At 44.0% G+C, this 22917-nt stretch overlaps 1 protein-coding gene across 2 annotated transcripts in view; it reads right to left on the bottom strand.

Moving 5' to 3' along the window:
• Positions 1-22917, bottom strand: part of LOC122560867 (rhomboid-related protein 1) — a 439116-nt gene that overhangs the window by 378614 nt on the left and 37585 nt on the right. The window contains exon 2 of one of the 2 annotated variants that reach the window (XM_043712056.2): positions 19039-19197. In XM_043712056.2, coding sequence (XP_043567991.1) covers positions 19039-19197 — 159 coding nt within the window. Of the gene's footprint in view, positions 1-19038; positions 19198-22917 lie in introns of those variants that run through there. The other variant, XM_043712057.2, reaches the window with a different exon arrangement.

Here is a 22917-nt window from a genome sequence, read left to right as displayed (position 1 = left end):
TGGCAGTAGTATGGGGAGGGGGTTAAAAAAATCGACAACCAAGACATTAGAAGCTCCACAGTTTTGAGGACTGAAAAAAAATAGCATCAGAACCTTCTCACTTCTGGGACTAACTCTGAGCTGGCTGGCCACTGCCAGTGTACTGTGCACAAGTAAATAAAGGGTAACTTGGTTACGGAATACAGGCATCTGTGCAGTTAATTCATGGAATTTAATGTCTGCATGTGCCATAATCTTTAAATTCATTCATGGGATGGGAGCATTTATTGCCCGTACCTAATTGCCCTTAAAAGGTTAGCGTCATAGAGATGTACAGCATGGAAACTGGTGACCTACTGCAGTCTTGAATTTTGTTTTAACTGCTCCGGTTGTTAGAGTGCAGTTACACCCACAATGCTGTTAGGGAGGAAGTTCCAGGATTTTGACTCAGCGACAATGAACAATTGGAGATATATTTCCAAGTCAAAGTGATGTGGGCCCTGATGGAGAACTTACAGGAGGTGATCTTCCCACGAATCTGCTGCACAACCACCTTCAGCTGTTCCATCAATGACCTTCCCTCCATCGTAAGGTCAGAAATGGGGATGTTCACCGATGATTGCACAATGTTCAGCGACCCTTCAGATACCAAAGCAGTCCATGTCGAAATGCAACAAGATTTGAAATAGCATTTAGGCTTGGATTGAGAAATGACAAGTAATATCTGCACCAGACAAGTGTTGGGGAATGCTCACCTCCAACAAGACAGAACTCAACCATTTCTTCAAAATGGTCGGCATTGTGAATCTGGAAGATGATTCCTAAAGAGCTTTAGTGAGTTGTTGCATTTGTGATGGTACATGCTGCTCCCACTGTGCATCAGTAATGGAGGGAGTGAATGTTGAATGTGGGGGATTAAGTGCTGATCAAGTGGAGTGCATTGTCCTGGATGGCATCTAGCTTCTTTAGTGTTGTTGGAGCTGATCTCATCCAGGTAAGTGGAGAATAATTCATTACACTCCTGAGTAGTGCTTTGTAGATGGTAGACAGACTTTGAGATGTGAGGAGATGCATTTATTGCCTTAGATTCACAGCTTCTGGCCTGCCCTTGTAGCCATAACGTTAACATGGCTCGTCAAGTTCAGCTTCTGGCCAATGATAATGCTCATGATAGTGGTGGATAAAACCATGATAATGCCCATTGACTGTCAAGGTTTATTGGTTGGGTTCTGTCTTGTTGGAGATAGTCATTCCCAACACTTGTTGGGTGCAGATATTACCAGTCATTTTTCAGTCCAAGTCTAAATGCTATTCTGATCTTGTTGCATTTCGACACGGACTGCTTTGGTACCTGAGGAGTTGCTGAACATTGCACAATCATCGGCAAACATCCCCACTTGTGACCTTATGATGGAGGGTAGGTCATTGATGATGCAGCTGAAGATGATCACGCTCAGGACACTACCCTGAGGGACTCCTGCAGAGATGTCCTGGAGCTGAGATGACTGACCTCCGACAACCACAACCATCTTGCTTTGTGCCAGGTATGACTCCAACCAGCGGACAGGGGGTTTGCCCCCAATTCCAATTGGTTCTAGTTTTGCTAGGACTCCTTGATGCTATACTTAGTCAAATGCACCCGTGATGTCGGGGGCTGCCACTCTTACCTCTAGAATTCAGCTCTATTATCCATGTTTGAAACGAGGTTTGAATAAGATTAGGGCCTAGCGGAACCCAAACAAAGTGTCGGTGATCACGTTATTGCTGAGCAAGTGCTACTCGATAGCACTGTAGAGAACACCCTCCATCACTTCACTCATGATCAAAAACAGATTGATGTACAATTATGTGTGTATTTATACATATATAATATAAAACAATGATATAGTAAGATTGTATTAAATAGGTCTTTACTTCCAGCTTAGTCTTCCATGTGCAAGCTGAAAATTATTTCATTTAATTTTACAAAATAGTTTTCCACTTGCTTTCTCCCTGAGCCCTGCTCTGGAAATAGCTGTGTTTTGCGCTCAGCACAGAAGGCTATTTCCACTTGGAAACACCCAATAAAATTCTAGTACTCAGGCATAAAAGCATGTTGAAAGCATCTAATTGTGGCCTCATGAATACTTTATTCACTCTCCAAACTGGTGGGTTGCAGTGCTAAGTAACATAGCCAAATCAGTATCTGGAGACCCAACTTGATGCATCAGATCAATGGAATTAAATAGTAGAAGTGAGGTCACCTTCTGATAAAAGCTATTACAGGAAAGTGGAATTTTTGTTTGGAAATTGTTTCCATATCTTCAAAGGAATTGATTGCATTATTCATAGCACATTTCCTTTCTCTTAACACAATGAACAGACTCCTAGTATGGCCAACTTGCTAAAGTAGGGTCAAAGACTAAACCCCTCCAAGTGAGTGAACCCAGAATAAAACATCTTTTTAGCTTATGGTATCATTTCTGTGTCTATATCAGAAGGCACAGGGTTGAAGTCCTGCTCAAACACAACACAAAAGGAGACGTGGGGCTGAATCATATGTTTATGTGGTAAAGTCCGTCAAGTTGTTTTGGAAGGTATTTTGCCATCAGGCCTCAAGACTTCTCTTGCCATACCACACCAAAAGCGCCTCATTAACTACCCATCCCGACTTGATGGCTTCTGTCACATCCAATTCCAGCACCATCTTACCACTGCCACAATCCCGGAACAACTTACCAAATTGCAGATATTCCAGAATTCACTGACATCCCTTGCTCCTTTAACATCTTTAAAACCTCATTCTGCATCCGGACCAGCTCTGTCAGTGCAGAGCTGCCTTGCACGTTTCCTGATATTTGCCCCCCAGATGTGGCAGATAAAGGAGGTATCGGTGCCTCCTGCTTTGTGGGCTTGGACCTGGAGTTCCTGCTTGCCGGAGTGAGGTAGAGGAGGGGCCTCCCCTCCCCCCCAGGACCAGCCCATGGTCAACCTCGTGACCCCGCCCCTGGGTCAGTGCAGTCTCCGCCATCTGGAGGAATGCCCAGTGCTGCAGGTCAATGACCTTCTTCACTCCACCAGGGTCAGTGCCGCCATCTTCTCTCCAATACCTCACCCTCACTCTGTCTGTGCTGCTGTACCCCCTCTCCACCTCCCAGCAAGGCTCATACTCTAATCATTCCCACTACTGCCTGCGACATCTTCGCTGACTCGCTCTCACCCACCCCGAAACCACTAACACTGTGTGCCATCTGTGACGCCCCTTCATATTAATGAGACCCCCCCTTCATATCTGTGCCAACAATAACAGCTGTGCAGTCACTTTCATCTCCAGTAATACCTGCCCCTCTGTCATTCCGAGAGTAACACAGCTCCCAGTGGGGCAGATAGAGTCAAGAAGGATGGGGGCCTGTCTGACATTTAGCTCCTCAGCCCGATGATGGAGACCACCCTGCCTCTGGCTGACATGAGCAGCTGACTGACTGTGCCCAAAGCCCCGGGCTGGTATTGGAGACTGCCCTTGACCTACTATATGAAGTCCATCCCTCTTCACCTAAGGCCTGCTGATGGCCACGCCAAACTTCCGTCCTTTGTGTCTGTGCTAAAACAACAAGACGCAACTCAAGTCATTGAAGCCTAATTTCTCTGGCTGAAGGGGCACAGCACGACAACTGGCAATGCCAGGCAAGGATGCTGTGAACATCCAGGTATGCCTCGAGAGAGAGTAAACCCTATGACAGCAAGTGAAGAGCTTGAAGAGACAGCCTCATCCAGTCCCTGGGCTGGGTGTGTGTCCCTAAACACAGTGTCCTTGTCGTAGCATTACAATGAACAGTTGTGGATGCAGCAATGAAGTGCAGAAACAGGTTGTAAGTGGATCGGAGATTAGGGTGGCACATATCAGGTGCTAATGTCCATGGACATGGTCAGTGCCCATGGCACATGCCCGGTGATGTTAATTACCAGTGTCCAACATGGAGATTGTTTGGAACAAGTAGTGAGCTAAATCCACCAGCGTGCTCCCTCTGGGCACCATGCTGAGCTTTATTGATGTCCAGCTCATTTGGCGTGTTTGGTAAGATAAGTTGCATATTAATGAGGCATATTGGGCCATTAACAAGGCATTAAATAAGCAATAAATCCCTCAATTGGAAACGTGCCACTGCCAAGCGAGAAACCCAGCGTGGCACTTGAGACAAACACCAAAGATAAAGCAAGGTGTTCCCAATGTCGAGATCTGCCTCTTCCAATTCTGTCACAAATCCTGCCAAAGCCCACATCACTCAAACTCCCAGAGATTCTGACATGAGTTTGCAATTTGGTTCGATATCCAACAGGAGAGGCGGCTCTGATGGTGAGTGTTGGTGGTCCAAAAATAAGTTTGGGAATTATACAACAGATACCAAAACTTCGTGTAGCATTTGTTCAAAGCTTTGGATAGGCCAGAGCTGGAGCACTATGTGCAGTTCTGGTTGCCACGCGACAGCAAAGATGTGATTGTACTAGAGTATCAGGGACTGTACTAGAGGAGATTCACCAGGACATTGCCTGGGATGGAACATTTTAGAATAGAATAGAATAGCCATTTATTGTTACACAAAAAAAATGAAAAATGCTTAAGTCGCCTACACCAGAGCGCCTATATTAATAACACAAGGTGTAGGTAATAAAAGAAATTTTAAGTAAGACAAAGTCCATCTTAGTTCTATTCATGTCTCTTGGGTTTGCGAGAACACAATACCACTGCAAGACTGCCACACTAAGCAGCTGGAATACAGTGCAACTGGAATACAGGGCCACTGGTATATTGGGCCACTGGAATACCGAGCTATTGGAATACAGGGCCATTGGAATACGGTGCCACTGGAATATAGGGCCACGGGCATACAGGGCCACTGGAATATGGTGCCACTGGAATACAGGGCCTCTGGAATGCAGGGCCACTGGAATACTGGGCCACTGGAATACAGGACCACTGGAATACCGAGCTGCTGGAATATAGGACCACATAAATACCTAGCTGCTGGAATACTCGGCGACTGGAATACTGGGACACTAGAATACCAGGCCACTAGAATCCTGGGCCATTGGAATATCGGGCCACTGGAATACCGGGCCATTGAAATACCAGGCCATTAGAATACCGGGCCATTGGAATACAGGGTCACGAGAGTATCGGGCCACTAGAATACCAGGCCACTGGAATACAAAGTGGCTAGAATACTGGGCCACTGGAATACCAGGTCGCTGGAATACAGAGCCTCTGAATACCGGGCCACTGGAATACCGGGTTGCTGGAATACTGGGCCACTGAAATACCGGGTTGCTGAAATACTGGGGCACTGGAATACCAGGCCATTGGAATGCCAGGTTGCTGGAACACCAAGTCGCTGGAAAACCAGGCCACTGCAATAGCGGGCCATTGGAATACTAGGTTGCTGGAACACCAAGTCGCTGGAATTCCAGGCCACTGGAATACTGGGTTGTTGGAATACTGGGTTGCTGGAATACCAAGTCGCTGGAATACTGGGCCACCGGAATATTGGGCCACTGGGATACCAGGTTACTGGAATACTGGGTCGCTGGAATACCGGGCTGCTGCTGAAGCTGCCCCAAGGACCAATCTTGTCACCGATCCCAAAAAGGAAGACGTTGCAAAAACCGCCCAAAGGAATCCTGAACCGTTGGATGCCAGGCCGAAACCAGCTCAGTGCCGAAGCTGCCACCAGCTTCCACCAATGCAGTAGCTGATACCGGGACCCTGTGTTCATCTCTCCGTCAGCCACCCCCTCAACGCCACTTCACCAGCCCCAGCTACACTCCAGACTCCAACAAAGTCACCTTTCCTACTCCCTACCACCAAAAAATAAACAAAAGGAGGAAAAAGCGAAGAGAAAAAAATAAAGAAAAGAAGAGAAAAAAGAAGAAAAAGGAAAGTGGACAGAGTGTATGAGCACAGGAGGAAGGAAGGGAGTTTAAGAGCAGAGAAGACTGGGGGTTGACATGCATAGACTATGTGGGACATGGGCAGGATGGATAGGAAGCCACTGTTCCCCTTCATTGAAGGATCAATAACTCTGAGGGCATTCCTGAGGTGAAAGGCAGGAGGTTTGAGGGGATTTGAGGAAAATCCCCCCAGTTGGTGGGTGGGAATCTGGAATGTACTGCCAGGGAGGGAAAGCTCACAAATTTTAAAAAGTCATAACATTCAAGGCTATGGGCCAAATGCTGGAAAGCGGGACTAGTGTAGTTAGCAACAGGTTTTATTTTGTTGGTGCAGGCTCAATGGATCATAGGGCCTTTTCTGTACTGTGTGAGTCTACGGCTGATTGCAATGGTGTGCTCATACCCTCCTGTGGCTAAGTAGCCTGGTTGAAAACTTCAAGTCACCTGCTCAATTATCTGATAGCAGCGTGTAATGTTACATTCCTCAGCAGGGGGTTGGTGGGGGTGGGGGTGGGGGGGGGGGGGGGGTGTGGTGAGGGGATTGTTGTGGGAATGGGAGCTGGGGGCTTGGTTGTACAAAGCTGGCAGCTCTTAAAAACATTCTGCCCTGTTTAAAACCAGCCTGCCCTTCTTAAAGGGGATGCACATTTTGGCTGCAGCTTCTGTGAGGACTGGTGGCAGAAGGCATTTTGAACAGGCAGAGGAATGAAAATGGTGCCCTTTTGCCAAAATATTGGCACCAAGACCAACGCTATGCAACACTGCATTAAAATTTAAGTGAGGTTGAGGTCTTTTGTTAAAATGATGCAGGGTCTCAGTGGATTTCTAGTGCAATTCTTCCACAAGTCAGGCAGAGACTATGTCATTCAGATCCCTGTAAGATTCTGCTTACAGGTACCAGTGTTGGACTGGGGTGGACAAATTTAAAAATCACACAACACCAGGTTTTAGTCCAACAGGACAACCTGATATTGTGTGATTTTTAACCTTCTCCACAGACACATCATGACCTACTGAGCATTCTAACCTTTTCTCATCTTGTTTTATATTGAACATTATTTTAGAAGTTAAAGCAGCTACCCCACCCAGAATAGCTGCTTCCATCAACATTTTCTAAATGGTTGCCTAGACCCTCCAGAATGATCAGTGATAGTGATGCTCACATAGTATTTCTGAAGAGAACCATAGAAAATAGGGACAGGAGGAGGCCATTCAGCCCTTTGAGCCTGCTGCGCCCCATTCAATGGCTGATGAGCCAATTTAGCCCCCTGTTCCTGCTTTCTCCCTTTGATACTTTTAGCCCTAATGACTATATTTAGCTCCTTCTTGAAAACACTCAGTGCTTTGGTCTCAACTGCTTTCTGTGGCAGAGAATTCCATAGGCTCACCACATCCCAATATTAGTGAGAATAGGAATGTGCAAGAGGATGGGAACCGGAGGTGTAGTTGCAGTGCACAGGAGGATGAGAGTAGGAAGGACAGGGACAGGATTTCAGGGTCACAGGAATGTGCTGGCAGACAGCAAGCTGGTTTGAAGTGTGTCTACTTCAACGCCAGAAGTATCCAAAATAAGGTAGGAGAGCTTGCAACGTGGATAGATACCTGGGACTTCGATGTTGTGGCCATTTCGGAGACATGACTAGAGCAGGGTGAGGAATGGATGTTGCCGTTTCCAGGGTTTAGATCTTTCACTAAAAACAGGCAAGGTGGTAAAAGAGGGGGAGGTGTGGCCTTGTTAGTCAAAGATAGTATAATGGTGGCTGAGAGAACTTTTGATGAGGACTCGTCTACTGAGGTAGTGTGGGCTGAGGTTAGAAACAGGAGAGGAGAGGTCACACTGCTTGGAGTTTTGTATAGGCCTCCGCAGAGTTCCAGGGAGGTGGAAGAGAGGATTAGCAAAATTATTCTGAGTAGGAGTGAAAGGAACAGGGTGATCATTATGGGGGACTTTAACTTCTCTAACATTGACTAGAAATGTTATAGCTCTAGTACGTCGGATGGATCAGTTTTTATCCAATGTGTACAGGAGGGTTTCCTGACACAGTATGTCGAGGGGCCAACAAGAGGGGAGACCACACTGTGTCTGGTGCTTGGTAATGAACCAGGCCAGGTGTTTGATTTAGTGTAGGTGAGCACTTTGGAGAGAGTGACCATAATTCAGTTACATTTAGTTTAGCGATGGAAAGGGATAGCCACAGGTCAAGAGTTATCGATGGGGCAAGGGCAATTATAATACGGTTAGGCAAGAATTAGGATGCATTGAATGGGGTAGCAAAATGCAGGGGAAGCAGACAATTGAAATGTGGAGCTGGTTTAAGGAACAGATATTGCATGCCCTTGATAGGTATGTCCCTGTCAGGCAGGGAGCAAGTGATAAGGTAAGGGAACCGTGGTTTACTACAGAAATTGCATCTCTTGTTAAGAAGAAGAAGAAGGCTTATGTATTGATGACGCAAGATGGTACAGATGAGGTGATGGAGAGTTACAGATCAGCTAGGAAAGAGTGAAAGAGAGAATTAAGAAGAGGAAAGAGAGGCCACAAGCAGTCTTTAACAAATAGAATAAAGGAGAACTCTAGAGCTTTCTATAGGTATGATTAGATTAGATTACTTACAGTGTGGAAACAGGCCCTTCAGCCCAACAAGTTCACACCGACCCTTCAAAAAGGAGCCCACTCAGACCCATTCCCCTACATTTACCCCTTCACCTAACACTACAGGCAATTTAGCATGGCCAATTCACCTAACCTGCACATTTTTGGACATCTTTATGTGAGGAGTAAAAGGATGATTAGGGTAGGAAGAGGGCCAGTCAAAGACAGAAGTGGGAAGTTGAGTGTGGACCCTGTAGAGATCAGAGAGGTGCAAAATGAACATTTCTCATTGGTGTTCACTCAGGAAAAGGAGAATATTGTAGAGGAGAAGAATGAGGTACAAGATATTAGACTAGAAAGGATCGAGGTTAGTTACGCACAGGTGTTATCAATTCTAGAAGGAGTGAAAGTAGACAAGTCCCCTGGGCCGGATGGGATTTATCCAAGGATTCTCTGGGAAGCTAGGGAGAAGATAGCAGAGCCTTTGGCTTTGATATTTGAGTCGTCACTGTCTACAGGTTTAGTACCTGAGGGCTGGAGGATTGCAAATGCACCCTTGTTCAAAAAGGGCAGCAGAGATGACCCAGGTAATTATAGACCACTGAGCCTTACTTCTGTTGCAGGAAAGGTTTTGGAAAGGATTATAAGAGATAAGATTTATAATCATCTAGCAAGCAACAATTTGATTTCAGATTGTCAACATGGTTTCGTCAAGGGCAGGTCATGTCTCACAAACTTCATTGAGTTTTTTGAGAAGGTGACCAAGTATGTAGATGAGGATAGAGCAGTTGACGTAGTGTCCATGAGCTTCAGTAAAGCCTTTGATAAGGTTCCACATGGTAGGATGATGGAGAAAATGCAGAGGCATGGAATTGAGGGTGATTTAGCAGTTTGGATTAGAAACTGGCTTTCTGAAAGAAGGCAGCGAGTGGTGGTTGATGGAAAATATTCAGCCTGGAGTCCAGTTACTAGTTGTGTGTCACAAGGATCTGTTTTGGGACCAATGCTGTTTGTCATTTCTATAAATGACTTAGATGCAGGCATAGATGGATGGATTAGTAAATTTGCAGATGACACTAAAGTCGGTGGAGTAGTGGACAGTTTGGAAGAATGTTACAGGTTGCAGGGGAACTTTGATAAACTGCAGAATTGGGCTGAGAGGTGGCAAATGGAGTTCAATGCAGCTAAAAGTGAGGCGGTGCACTTTGGGAAGAATAACAGGAAGGCAGAGTATTGCGTCAATGGAAAGATTCTTGGTAGTGTGGATGTGCAGAGGGATCTTGGAGTCCATGAATCCCTGAAAGTTGCCACCCAGGTGGATAGTGCTGTTAACAAGGCATACGGTGTGTTAGGTTTCATTTGTAGAGGGATTGAGTTCCGGAACCGCAATATCATGCTGCAACTATACAAAACACTGGTGCGGCCACACTTGGAATATTGTGTACAGTTCTGGTCGCCCCATTACAGGAAGGATGTGGAAGCATTGGAAAATGTGCAGAGGAGATTTACCAGGATGTTGCCTGGTCTGGAGGGAAGGTCTTATGAGGAAAGGCTGAGAGACTTGGGTCTGTTCTCATTGGAAAGAAGAAGGCTAAGGTGGGATTTGATAGAGACATACAAGATGATCAGAGGATTAGATAGGATAGACAGTGAAAGACTTTTTCCTAGGATAATGATGTCAGCTTGTACAAGACGGCACAACTACAAACTGAGGGGTGATAGATTTAAGACAGATGTCAGAGGCAGATTCTTTACGCAGAGAGTGGTAAGGGTGTGGAATGCCCTACCTGATAATGTAGTCAATTCAGCCACACTAGGGAGATTTAAACAATCCTTAGATAAGCACATCGATGATTTTGGGATAGTGTAGGGGGACGAGCTGAGAGTAGTTCACAGGTCGGCGCATCATCAAGGGCCGAAGGGCCTGTTCTGCGCTATATTGTTCTATGTTCTATGTAAAATATGAACTCTCACTTTGCATTACTGCGTAATACAAGTTGCATAGTATTTAACAAAAGTGCACAACATAGGCGTAATGAACATACAAAAAAAAATGAAGACCTTCTGTCCATATTCAGGCTGTTCTATATAGTTGGGTTGCATGTCACAATGCATACAAGCTGAGATGGCACCTATTATTAGAAAAGCTGACGCCACCTTGAGAATGTAATTTTGGAATTTACATATTAAAGAACCTAAACTACCATATCCCATTCTAAAAGATAAAAGACTTAATCTAAACTTGTTTAAGAACTATAACTTGGTGTTGTGTGATTTTTTAACTAACATTGTTTAATATAACATTATAACTCCCTGACACTGTAACCCTTTTGGTATAAATTCTGTGTCGTATGGTCATGTTCCACAACTACTTGATGAAGAGGCAGTACTTCAAAAGCTGATGCTTCGAAATAAACCTGTTGGACTAAAACCTAGTGTTGTATGATTTTTAACTTAACAAACTCAAGCCCAAGAGGGATGGTTGAAAACGAATAAAATTCCAAGCCAATTAAGAGAACACACTGTGGAGATTCCACTTTGATTCTTTTAGGATGCCAAAACTAGTCCAGGGGATGACCAGATTAAAATTACAAAGTACAGTTCCTGTAAATCAGCTTCAGGCAGAAACATGTCCAGTTGACACTTGAAGGAATCCAGGAACACAGCATTCACTGTCAATTGGCAGGTCTTTCAACAGGTCCTCTCGGGATAGTGAAAACCTTCTGAACACCTAGACTCATTGATCCTCCCCCACCTTATTGCAGTGACGATGATTCGGGGTAAACCATTTAGGAATGAGATGAGGAGAAATTTCTTCACCCAGATTGAGGTGATCCATTGGAATTCACTACCACAGAAAGCAAGACATTGTATGATTTCAAGAAGAAGTTGAATATAGCACTTGAGGCTAAAGGGATCAAAAGAAATTTGGAAAAGCAGAAACAGTCTGTTGAGTTGGATGATCAGCCATGACCATAATGAATGGTGGAGCAGGCTCGAAAGGCCGAATGGCCTACTCTTGCTCCTATTTTCTAGTTCTGTGAGTTGTGTACCCTCTTTAATCATTAGTTTCCACAAGGTGAATTTGATCCCAATCCTCTTAAAAACCTTGGTTAGATTATCATAAATCTATTAGGTGAAAGTGAGGACTGCAGATGCTGGAGATCAGAGTCAAGATTAGTGGTGCTGGAAAAGCACAGCAGGTCAGGCAGTATCCGAGGAGCAGGAAAATCGACGTTTCAAGCAAAAGCCCTTCACCACTAATCTTGACTATCCTAAATCTATGCTGCTCTAAGGTATTAATGTCTAGCCTCTTTGAGCCAGAATGGACCAACAACATTCCTCATAATGGCATACTTTAAAATATAACACATACTCATTATAACATGCATTTGAATTATAAAGGTATATTCATTATACTCAATAATAATAATTATTGATTTTTCAATATTTAGGAAGTGATGGGATATTGAACATGCTAAAATCAAAATATTACCAAGTCTTTGAAACATGTTTCGATGATGTTCAATACAGACAAACTATATTGAACATGTATTGCAGCCAGAAGACAGCAAATTACACTTAAATTTGCGCTTCTCGGATTTTGTATTGGAAGGAATCCGCTAACATTCCTACAGCAGCAGTGCTCTCTGCAGCACCCCTGGCACTGGCACTAGTGTGAACAGGAAAAGCAACTATACATTTCCTAGACTTATCAGACTGAAGAATTATTAATGAGCAGTGCAGAGTTATGAACTGTTGAACTGCAGTAATTGAAGTAGAAAACTGACTGCGGTCTCCTTAAGAGCAATGAGGGATGTACGAGAAATGCAGCCCCTTGCTAGTGATGCCCATATCCTGAGATTAAATAAGGAACAAACAGGTTTTACATGTGAAGCATTAACTTGAGCTCAGAACACAGTTTCTTATGTGTAACAACATAACTACTCAGTGAGTTAACAGGCACATTTAGTAAAAAATGTCAGTTTCGAAGCAATGTTGACTCAAAGTGTTATTTCAGCTTCTCTCTCCACAGATGCTACCAGACCTGCTGAGTTTCTCCAGAACTTTCTGCTTTTATTTCAGATTGCCAGCATCCACTGTAGTTTGTTTCTAATTTTACAAAATTCTCAGCTTAGAAAGATACAGTACAGCACAATGGCTCAATGGTTGCCTCACAGTGACAGAGACCTGGATTTGATTCCACCCTCGGGTGACTGCCTGTGTGGAATTTGCACATTCCCCTTGTGCCTCCACGTGCCCCAGTTTTCTCCCACATCCAAAGATGTGGAGGTGAGGTGGATTAGCCCTGGATACACAGGGTTACAGGGATAGGGTAGGGGGTGGGGGTGGGTGAGATGTTTTTCAGTGTGGACTTGATGGGCTGAATGGCCTGCTTCCACACTGTAGGGATTCTCGGATAATGGATAGTCCAGTCAATTTAGGTTAGGTGCAGGGCCAAGCAACTAACGACATGACAATTTAAGATATCTGTGGCCTCCACAGTAACCACAAGGAAGTATCAGTATCTTGCTGGCTTGGGTGGAATAGGTATTGTGCTGGTGGGTGGAGTTACTGCAAGCAATTCAAAAGAATTGGGTCAAGGAACCAAGCATTAGGAAGCTTTGTAGCTATTCTTGAATAACTGGGCTACAGGCATAAGACACAAGGTCATGCTGAACTTAATGAAGAACAGACGTGCCAAAATCTTACACTTAAAATGCTTTCTGCGTGCAAAAATAAAGATACTTTCTGAAGACGGTGGGACAGGATTGCACAGTTAAAGTGGACAGATCAAAAATAGCTCATGGGCAGCTAAATCCAAATCAGCACACTGTTGTGAATATCAAAAAAAAGGGTTATTTTTAAAACCATTCTTCGATAGGTAGTCAGTGTGCATCTTTGGCCATCCCTTAAGAAAGTGGTGGTGAGCTGCCTTCTTGAACTGCTGCAGTCCAGGCCTTCCAGTTACTTCCATAGTGTGTTAGGAAGGGGAGATCCATGATTTCTGACCAATGACTGTGATGGAGCTGTCAGAAAGGCGTCTGGCTTGGAGGGATGGTGTTGCTACACGTCTGCGGTGGAGTTTGAGGGTTTGGAAATTACAGTCAAAGGAGGCCAAAGGAGGGCAGCACAGTGGCTCAGTGGTTAGCACTGCTGCCTCACAGCTCTAGGGACTTGGGTTTGATTCCAGCCTTGGGCGACTGTCTGTGTGGAATTTGCACATTCTCCCCGTGTCTGCATGGATTTCCTCTGAGTCCTCCGGTTTCTTGCCGTAGTCCAAAGATGTACAGGTTAAGTGGATTGGCCATGGGAAATGCATGGTTGCAGGGATATGGTGGGGTGTTATGTCTCTGTGGGATGCTCTCTGGAGGGCCACTTTGGACCTGATGGGCTAAATGGCCTTCTTCAACACTGTAGGGACTCTGTAATTCTATGATGACTTGCTGCAGTGCATCTTGTAAATGGTACACATTGCTGTCACTCTGCATTGGTAATGGAGGAGGTGAATGTTGAAGGTGGGGAAATGGAGTGCCAATCCAATGAATTTCTTTGTCTTGGATGGTGTTGAGCTTCCTGAGCGTTGTTGGAGCCGCACTTACCCAGGTGAGTACAGAGTGCTCTATCACACTCCTGACTTGCACTTGGTGGGTGGTGGATAGGCTTTGGGGACACAGGAGGTGAGTTTCCTCTGACCTGCTCATGGTGCTGCAGGATTTATAGAATAGTCCAGTTCAGTCTCTTGTCATAGTCACCCCCAGGATGTTAAGAATGGGGGATTCAGCAGTGGCAATGGCTACTGAATATCAAAGAAAAATCAAAAAAGAAGATTAAGAGAAATGAGATATAATCTTCATGTGAATTTTCCTAATCTCCTGACTTGAGCAGAAACCTCACAGAACTGTCCACATTGTTTCCTCAGGATTCCTGTCCACCTTACATACAAATATAGTGGTATTTAGGAAGAAGAGCCTGCTGGAATTGTACTGCAAAATACTTAATGATGCAGTTTGTTCTCCTGAACTTTGTTTGCAGTTACAACTTAAGGCATCCCAAGTGCTAATCATCTTGTCGTGAGTGGGAGTTTGAAATGTTTGGACTTTAAACGTTCTCTTGAAATGTGTGCAACCAAAGTAAAATTTATTCCAATAAATGCAACATGCTAATGTCCTGAAAATGGCATAATGTCAAGTAACCAGTGGGCAGAGCCAACAGTTTTGTGCTCCGTTCATTGGTGACTCAAAATTGCGGATCAGGGATCCCTTTTTCCAAGTTGCAAATTATGTAGAGGCTCCTCCCTGAAACAGGCAGGACCGGAAACCACAATCAAATTGACAGCAGATGAGTACAGTATGGAGTCCAGAAAATGCAGCCCGGCCCTATCTCCATGGTTCTTGTGAGTGAAAATGGTGCCCCTAGAATTTTGTGCTGTGGGGTTCTGGGCACGTTGCAGTAGCAGGATTAAGAATGCTCGTTCCTCCTCAACCCTCCTGGTCTGCAAGTAAACATAAAGCATTAAAAATATCTTTGTTTCCATGGTGTCTCCTGACTGGATCCGCTCAGGGAGTGATAGTACAGCGCAGAAACAGACCCTTCGGTCCATGCTGACCAGATATCCTAACCTAATCTAGTCCCACCTGCCAGCACTTGGCCCCTATCCCTCTAAACCCTTCACTTTCATGTTCCCATCCAGATGCCTTTTAAATGCTGTAATTGTACCAGCCTCCACCACTTCCTCCGACAGTTCATCCCATACACGCACCACCCTCTGTGTGATAAATTTGCCCCTTAGATCCCTTTTATATCTTTCCCCTCTTACCTTAAACCTATGCCCTCTAGTTCTGGACTCCCCTACCCAAGGAAAAGACTTTGTCTATTTATCCTATCCATTCCCCTCATGATTTTATAAACCTGCATAGAGTTACCCCTCAGCCTCCGACGCTCCAGGGAAAACAGCCCCAGCCTGTTCAGCCTCTCCCTATAGCTCAAACCCTCCAACCCTGGCAACATCCTTGTAAATCTTTTCTGAACCCTTTCAAGTTTCACCAAGTGTTCAGCTCCACTGGAGGATTTTCATCAGAATTTTACATTGAAAGGTTGTAACTGTGTCACAGGGCTTCAGTGAATATTGCGAGGTGGTAATGTCTCAAGACTAGTAATCCAGCAACTCAGACTAATGTTCGGGGGATGTAGTTCCAATCCCACCATGACAGACGGTAAAATTCAAATTCAATTAATATATGAAATTAGAAGTCTAATGATAACCATGAAACCATTGTCAATTGTTACAAAAATTCATCAGATTCATTAGTGTCCTTTAGGGAAGAAAATTTGCCATCCTTACCTGGTCTGGTCTACAAGTGACTCCAGGCCTACAGCAATGTGCTTGGCTCTCAACTGCCCTCTGGCAATTAGGGATGGAGCAATAAATGTTGACCTAACCAATGATGCCCATGAATGATTAAAGGGAATATACATATATTGATAGATTCCGCTCCTGTCTATCTGCTGCAGTTATAGTGTAAATGCAAGTTAGTTTAGCATGGGCATCACAGACAAGGAGTCCCAGGTATTCTTTCTCCCAACCGGGATGTCTAATTTTGGTTCAAGGAAAGGGAACGGGAATGTGGTAGATGTCTGGAGGTTGTCTCATCTGGCGGTAGGCTGGGCACTTTGTCAAAGATATTAAAAAAGACAGAAACACCCCTCACCACTCACCATCTCCGCAGACTTGCCCTGCCAGCCCATGTCACCATCTATTGCCCACCTGCTCCAATGCTTAAAGAGCAGTAGTTTTAAATAACCTGAAATCTTGACAGCCCTTTTTGACAGCTTCAGTAAGTTCATGCATTTTTACGTAGTTGCCATTAACTTTAAGGGCATCTTATCTGACCCAAAAGGCACATGGTCTTCCCTCACAGTGCCCTGGACTATATCCAAAAGGGTGCCTTACCTCTTGGAATGAGTACCTACTTACCTAAGTGACATCATAAAGTTCAAACCTGCTCTTAACAGGTCCAATCTGCATGCATATTGTGAAGTTGGACATGGCTGAAGCAGTTGCCTCTGTGAACCAGGATGTGCAAAACATAACCCTCTCTGGAGAACATCCATCATTGGGAAAATTCAGTGCAAAGAAGAAGTGAAAATTTCATTTGCGTGTATGTAACTCCATTCCATTTTCCTGGGTCCGGGATATTTTCCGTAGAAGGCAAGTTAGAACATTTTCCTCTCATCCTGATGGTCATACCACCACTGCCTTCCAAAATATTGTGGTTGGTTATGGAAGCTACAAAGTAAATCATTTATTATCACAGAGACGGCAAGAGCAAGACTCAAGAAAATCCGCTATCTTGGTGGTTTGAGCTGTGAACTGAATTCAGGAATTTCAGATGAAGCAAGAACAAGAACCAAATGTCTCTTAGGGGCCATAGATCAGGATAACAGGAAAGAGGATAATGCATATGTTATAAAAGGAAGTGACTCAAGCAGTCAATAAAATTTCTACCACCCAACGCATGAGCATGCAGTGTCAAGAAATACTTTATTATTACCTTACAAAAACAGCCCGAAGACCTAGGTCTCCAAAGACAGTAGCATGACTCACTTGCTTACAAAATATGGCCCCATGAACTGTAACAAAATTCTCTTAAACTGTACTATTCTGTATTTCCCAAACGTGCCTGAGATGGTGTGTGGTAATTCTGTACATTTATAGAATAACCCCCACTGGAAATACTAAATACAAATAGAACCTTTAATGCCACGTTAGTTTCATCTGACACTGGATCTGGATGTTTCTTACCACCTGATAAAAGTTGTGTGCTGCTGTCTCTGTTTTACTGTGTCCATAGAGTAATGTTTAATTGCAATGTCTATGGGCAGTGCATTCTGACCCTTTAACTATGATGATGCCAAATTCAGCAATTCTCAAAGTAAAAGGTATTCTTAATTATGACTTTTAAAATATTTCTCAGAGAGTCTCTGTGTCTAATCCTATATCTGCTTAAGAGTAAATGAAGTGGTTTCCTTGGATGGTTCAATTTATATTACAAAGAGAGAAGATTAGTATTTATTTCTACTCGTGGGTCTACATTTCTTATCCAATTCCCATGCATAAACTTCAGAAATGAACACTGTAGATCATACTGCACACTTCATTAACAGGCAAACGCTCCTCTCTCTCTCAGTAAGCTGACTTTGCTAAATTGCTGACCAGTGCAGTAGTTTGACATTTGTAGCATCAAGGTAGGGCAGGAGAAGCTGTTAAATGTGTACCTACCATTGTATCAAGTCATATTTACAATTTACAATCGCCATGCCATTGGTCCTTGAATAATCTCAGGCCCTGTGGCGTAGTTTCTGATTTTGAAACAGGATGAAGCATTTAGCACATGCACTGTGCTATTTGCAAAATAAATTTGATTGAGATTCTACAACCAGCACTGGAACATTTTTGAATCCTACAGGATTGAATTTCACTCTGCAATTTCTGAAACATAGCTGAATCCATGAAGTAACACATCAATAGGTTTCATTATACCCTGTACTTAGCTACCTCTGCAGCTTTCTCTCCATACACCCTTTCACATGTTGAAAATCACCAGCAACAATTTTAACAGCAAACTGTGTTCCTAAACTATCAAGATCCATAGTGTAGTAAGGTTCCCTGAGGAAGAAAAGAAAATGGAATCTTCACACAAATCATAGTTGAAATTCATTGGATCAAATGCCTCTGCCAGAATGACAGACAGCTTGTGGAGTTACATAATATTTCATTCTATATCATGAAAAGAACAAATTCAACCAATTTAATTCACCAAATCAATCAACTATTCATTCTCTTGTCTTTGAAATGACAGCAATGCATTTATGATGAATAAACAATGAGTCAGACAATGAAGAGTGGACTATCCATTAATCCTACTGCTCCTCGGATGCTGCCTGAACTGCTGTGCTCTTCCAGCACCACTAATCCAGAGTCTGGTTTCCAGCATCTGCAGTCATTGTTTTTACCTATCCATAAATCCAGTCTCACATCATTATATCATTTCTCTTATCATATTATGCAAATCCTGTTAGAATATGTCCACTTCCAACTTAGGGTGTTATCAATGCACTGTCCTGCATGTCTCATGTGGGCATTGGTAATTAATGGACAGACCAGTAACCCTACCTCATATCGGTATTCCAACACAGCCTTACATCTCTGATTCACATTACAAATGTACAAATTCACATTACACATTTTACAGAATTCTTCCTACTGCTCTCACATTAGTACAGTGCCGGGTTTCCTGCATTCGCCAATTACTTGGAGAAAGTGAGGACTCCAGATGCTGGAGATCAGAGTCGAAACGTGTGGTGCTGGAAACGCACAGCTGGTCAGTCAGCATCCGAGGAGCAGGAGAGTCGACGTTTTGAGCATAAGTCCTGATGTAGAGCTAATGGTTGAAATGTCGACTCTCCTGCTCCTCAGATGCTGCCTGATCGGCTGTGCTTTTCTAGAACCACACTTTTTGACTACGCCAGTTACTCACCAGGTTGACGAGCTCGTGGTAGCAGATCTGGCCCTGTTCATTGCTCTGCACAAGAGCGAAAAGCATTTCGAGTTTGGTGGGGTCCAGTTGTAGTTCATGGCTCTGAAGCAGATTGGAAAAGTGCTCCACAGCAATGAAACCAGTGTTCTCTGGATCAAGCTGCAAAAACCAAAGAAGGACCATTAGAGCATGTTCAGTTATTATTTACCAACTCTAAAGTTGTTATGTCCTTCCCATCAACATGATACAAGAATCAACAAAAATGCATTACTTGTTCCAAAACCAATATCAATGACATTCAAAAGTAGAGTTCCAAATTCTGTTTAAATTTTTTCTATTTCCTAATGATGAGTCATACCTACATATGGCATTTCATGGAATCCCTACAGTGCAGATAGAGGCCATTTGGCCCATTGAGTCTGCGATGATCCTCCAAAGAGCAACCAAAGCAGACCAAGCACCCTCACCCTATACCCATGACTTCACATTTCTCATGGCTAATCTACCTAACCTGAACAGCTTTGGGAAGAAACCAGAGCACCAGGAGGAGACCCACGCAGACACGGGGAGAATGTGTAAACTCCACGCACAGGCAACCATCCGAGGCTGGAATCGAACCCGGGTCCCTGACGCAGTGAGGCAGCAGTGCTAACCACTGAGCCACCATGCCACCCTAAAATGGTTTTTACACTCTCTGGGGAAGATTTTTTTTTCTAAACAATCTGCTCAGAGATGTTATTACACACCACTGGGGCATGTGCAACAATCACAGCAAAAAGAAACCTAATGGAGTAGTATATCAATGTATACTCCATCCAACCTTCAGTGAGATAATGAACGCAGAGCACTGAGTAACTTTGAGGAGTCTTCCAATCATAATCCAATTATAAACTCATAGAGTTATATGCTACGGAAATAAACCCTACAGTCCAACTTGCCTGCATTGACTAGACATCCTAAACTGATCAAGTCCCATTTACCAGCATTCTTTTATCTGATTATAGTCTTAAACATTTTATATTTATTTCTCTGATCTCAATACACAAACTCCTGAAAGTAAGCAATAACATTTTTTGGGGGAACTGAAAAATACCCGAGCACATTTCTGTATTTATGGTAACATCTGCAAAATTGAAACATCTTCAGAAGGGTACTTTAGAGTTCCATTTTTTTTCTACGTTGATTACTTAATTACTTTTCCTCAGGTTTTCATTAAAGTGGAGGCTTTGTTATGTTGGAACTTAAGCTTTCACAATGTTCGAGTTTCCTCTCAGACACTATATAAAAACAAACATTTACAACATTCAGATGTAGACCTAAGTGGAAGGCATGGTGGCAATGTCACTGGATGAGTAAAACAGAGCCCCAGCTACTATTTTAGGGACAACCTGCTGGGGCAGATGGTGAAATTTGAATTTTGTAAATACATCTGGAATTAAAAGCTAGCCTGATGACGCCCACGTCACCGCTGCAGAGTGTCAGAAAACAAATCTGGTTCACTAATGTCCTTTAAAGAAGGAAACCTGCCATCCTTTTGAGGGGACGTACCTTTAAATGAGGGGTGCTAGATATAGGACAGATGTCAGAGGTAGTCGAGAGTTTGCTCCATTTTTACAGAGCGGTGAGGAGAGAAGGCAGAGAGAACCAAGGGCTGCCGGGAGGGAAAGTTTTCCACTTAAAAAGGGACTTACCTCGAGAGTGGGGCCTCCATTTTTACAGAGCAGCGAGGAGAGAGGGCAGAGAAAACCGAGGACTGCTGGGAAGGGAGAGCACGAGAACCGTTTTTAAAGGAGCAGCAGAGGGAGAGGCCACAGCGAGGAGCAGAGGCTGCTGGGTATATATTTGGGCAGCAGCTAAATCCTGAGACACTACACATGTAGTGTCTCCCACCTGCCCTCCTCCTCCAACCAAACAAAAGGACTCTCATGTGTTGCTAAGGTGTTTCAATTTATATTTCTTGTGTATCGTGTGATTGATTAAAAGTTTACTGTTAGTTGGTTAGTTGAATAAGACCATAGAGAAGTGCTAGAAATTATTTAACTCATAAATCTGTATAAATTAACTAACTAAGCAGAGATGGCTGGACAGGTGATATGCTGTAGCTGTATGATGTGGGAGCTGGCTGATCCCATTGTGAATGGCAGTGACCACATCTGCAGCAAGTGTTGGTTGCTGGAAGAACTCCGGATCAGAATTGATGATCTGGAATCTGAGCTTCAAACACTGCGGCACATCCCAGAGGGGGAGAGTTACCTGGACACTTTGTTTCAGGAGGCAGTCACACCTGGTAGATTAAGAAATTCAAATTCAGTTAGTGATCAGGGACAACAGGGTGTGACTGTAAGTGAGGCAGGTAGCAGGATTCTGAGTTCAGAAGTGGAGGAGCCTCAGCCCTTGACCTTGTCCAACAGGTATGAGATTCCTGCTCCCTGTATGGATGAGGAAAAGGGCTGTGGACAGGATGAGCCAGCTGACCATGGCACCATGGTGCAGAAGGCCATTAAAGAAGGGGGAGCAAAAAGACAAGTAGTTGTTATAGGGGATTCTATAATTAGGGGACAGATAGTATCCTTTGTGAACTGGATCGGGAATCCCACATGGTGTGTTGCCTGCCCAGTGCGAGGGTGCAGGACATCTCCGACCGGCTTGAAAAGATATTGGAGCGGGAGGGATAGGATCCAGTTGCTGTGGTCCACGTTGGCACTAACAACTTAGGCAAGGCTAGGACGGAGGACCTGTTTGGGGAGTATCAAGCACGAGGAAGGAAATTGAAGAACATCTCCTCGAGAGTCATCATCTCCGGATTACTGCCGGAGCTACGTGCTAATTGGCATAGAGATAAGGAAATTAGGGAAGTAAACACGTGGCTAAGGGATTGGTGTGGAAAAGAGTGATTCCAATTCATGGGGCATTGGCATCAGTTTTGGAACTGGGGGGATCTGTACCAATGGGATGGTCTCTACCTGAACCGATCTGGAACCAGTGTTCTGGCAAAAAGGATAAATAGGGTGATCACTAGGCCTTTAAACTAGTGAGTCAGGGGAAGGGAAAGGGAAAGCGACAGGGAGTATGGAGTCAAGTAGAAAGATAAGCAGCAGGTTAGCATGTGTGCAGGGTTTAAGTTCAAGGCAGGTTAGGAATGAAGCAAAAAGAAAGGATAACTTAGGACATATTACTAGAGATGCCGGAAATCATAAGGATAAGAAAATTAGCATTAAGGCACTTTACCTGAATGCTCACAATATTCATAACAAAGTAGATGAATTAATGGTACAATTCATCGTGGTTGCAGGGGGTTCAGGACTGGCAGTTAAACATCCAAGGATTTACAACTTATCGAAAACAGGGAGGTGGGCAGAGGGGGCGGGGTTGCCTTGTTAGTTAAGAATGAAATTAAATCTATGGCACTGAATGACATAGGGTCAGATGATGTGGAGTCAGTGTGGGTGGAGTTGAGGATCCACAAAGGCAACAACTTGTTTACCACTGATATCAGGCTCACTGGCCTGTAGTTCCCTGGCTTGTCTTTGCTACCTTTCTTAAACAATGGAATAACATTAGTCACCTTCCAGTCTTCTGGAACTTCACCAGTGGCTAAAAATGAAGCAAATATCTCTGCAAAGGCCTCTGCAATTTCTTCCCTAGCCTCGCACAATCTCCAAGGATGAACTGGATCAGGCCCAGGGGATTTATCCACCTTAATGGAAATATGTATGCAGTCCAAAACATTCCCACTTGTTTCTCTTAATTCCTTAGCATCCATGATTCTCAAGCTTGCTCCACCATTCTAGATTAGGGCTGTTCATCTATCAACCTATATCTTGAACACACTTAATGATAGAGCTTTCACAGCCCTCTGGAGTAGGGAATTACCAAAGA

This window comes from Chiloscyllium plagiosum, unplaced genomic scaffold (genome assembly GCF_037043375.1).
Source record: "Chiloscyllium plagiosum isolate Xiang-an unplaced genomic scaffold, Cpla_swu_hap1 HiC_scaffold_20, whole genome shotgun sequence".
Lineage (NCBI taxonomy): Eukaryota > Metazoa > Chordata > Chondrichthyes > Orectolobiformes > Hemiscylliidae > Chiloscyllium > Chiloscyllium plagiosum.
This window is presented reverse-complemented; position numbering and strand designations above follow the sequence as displayed.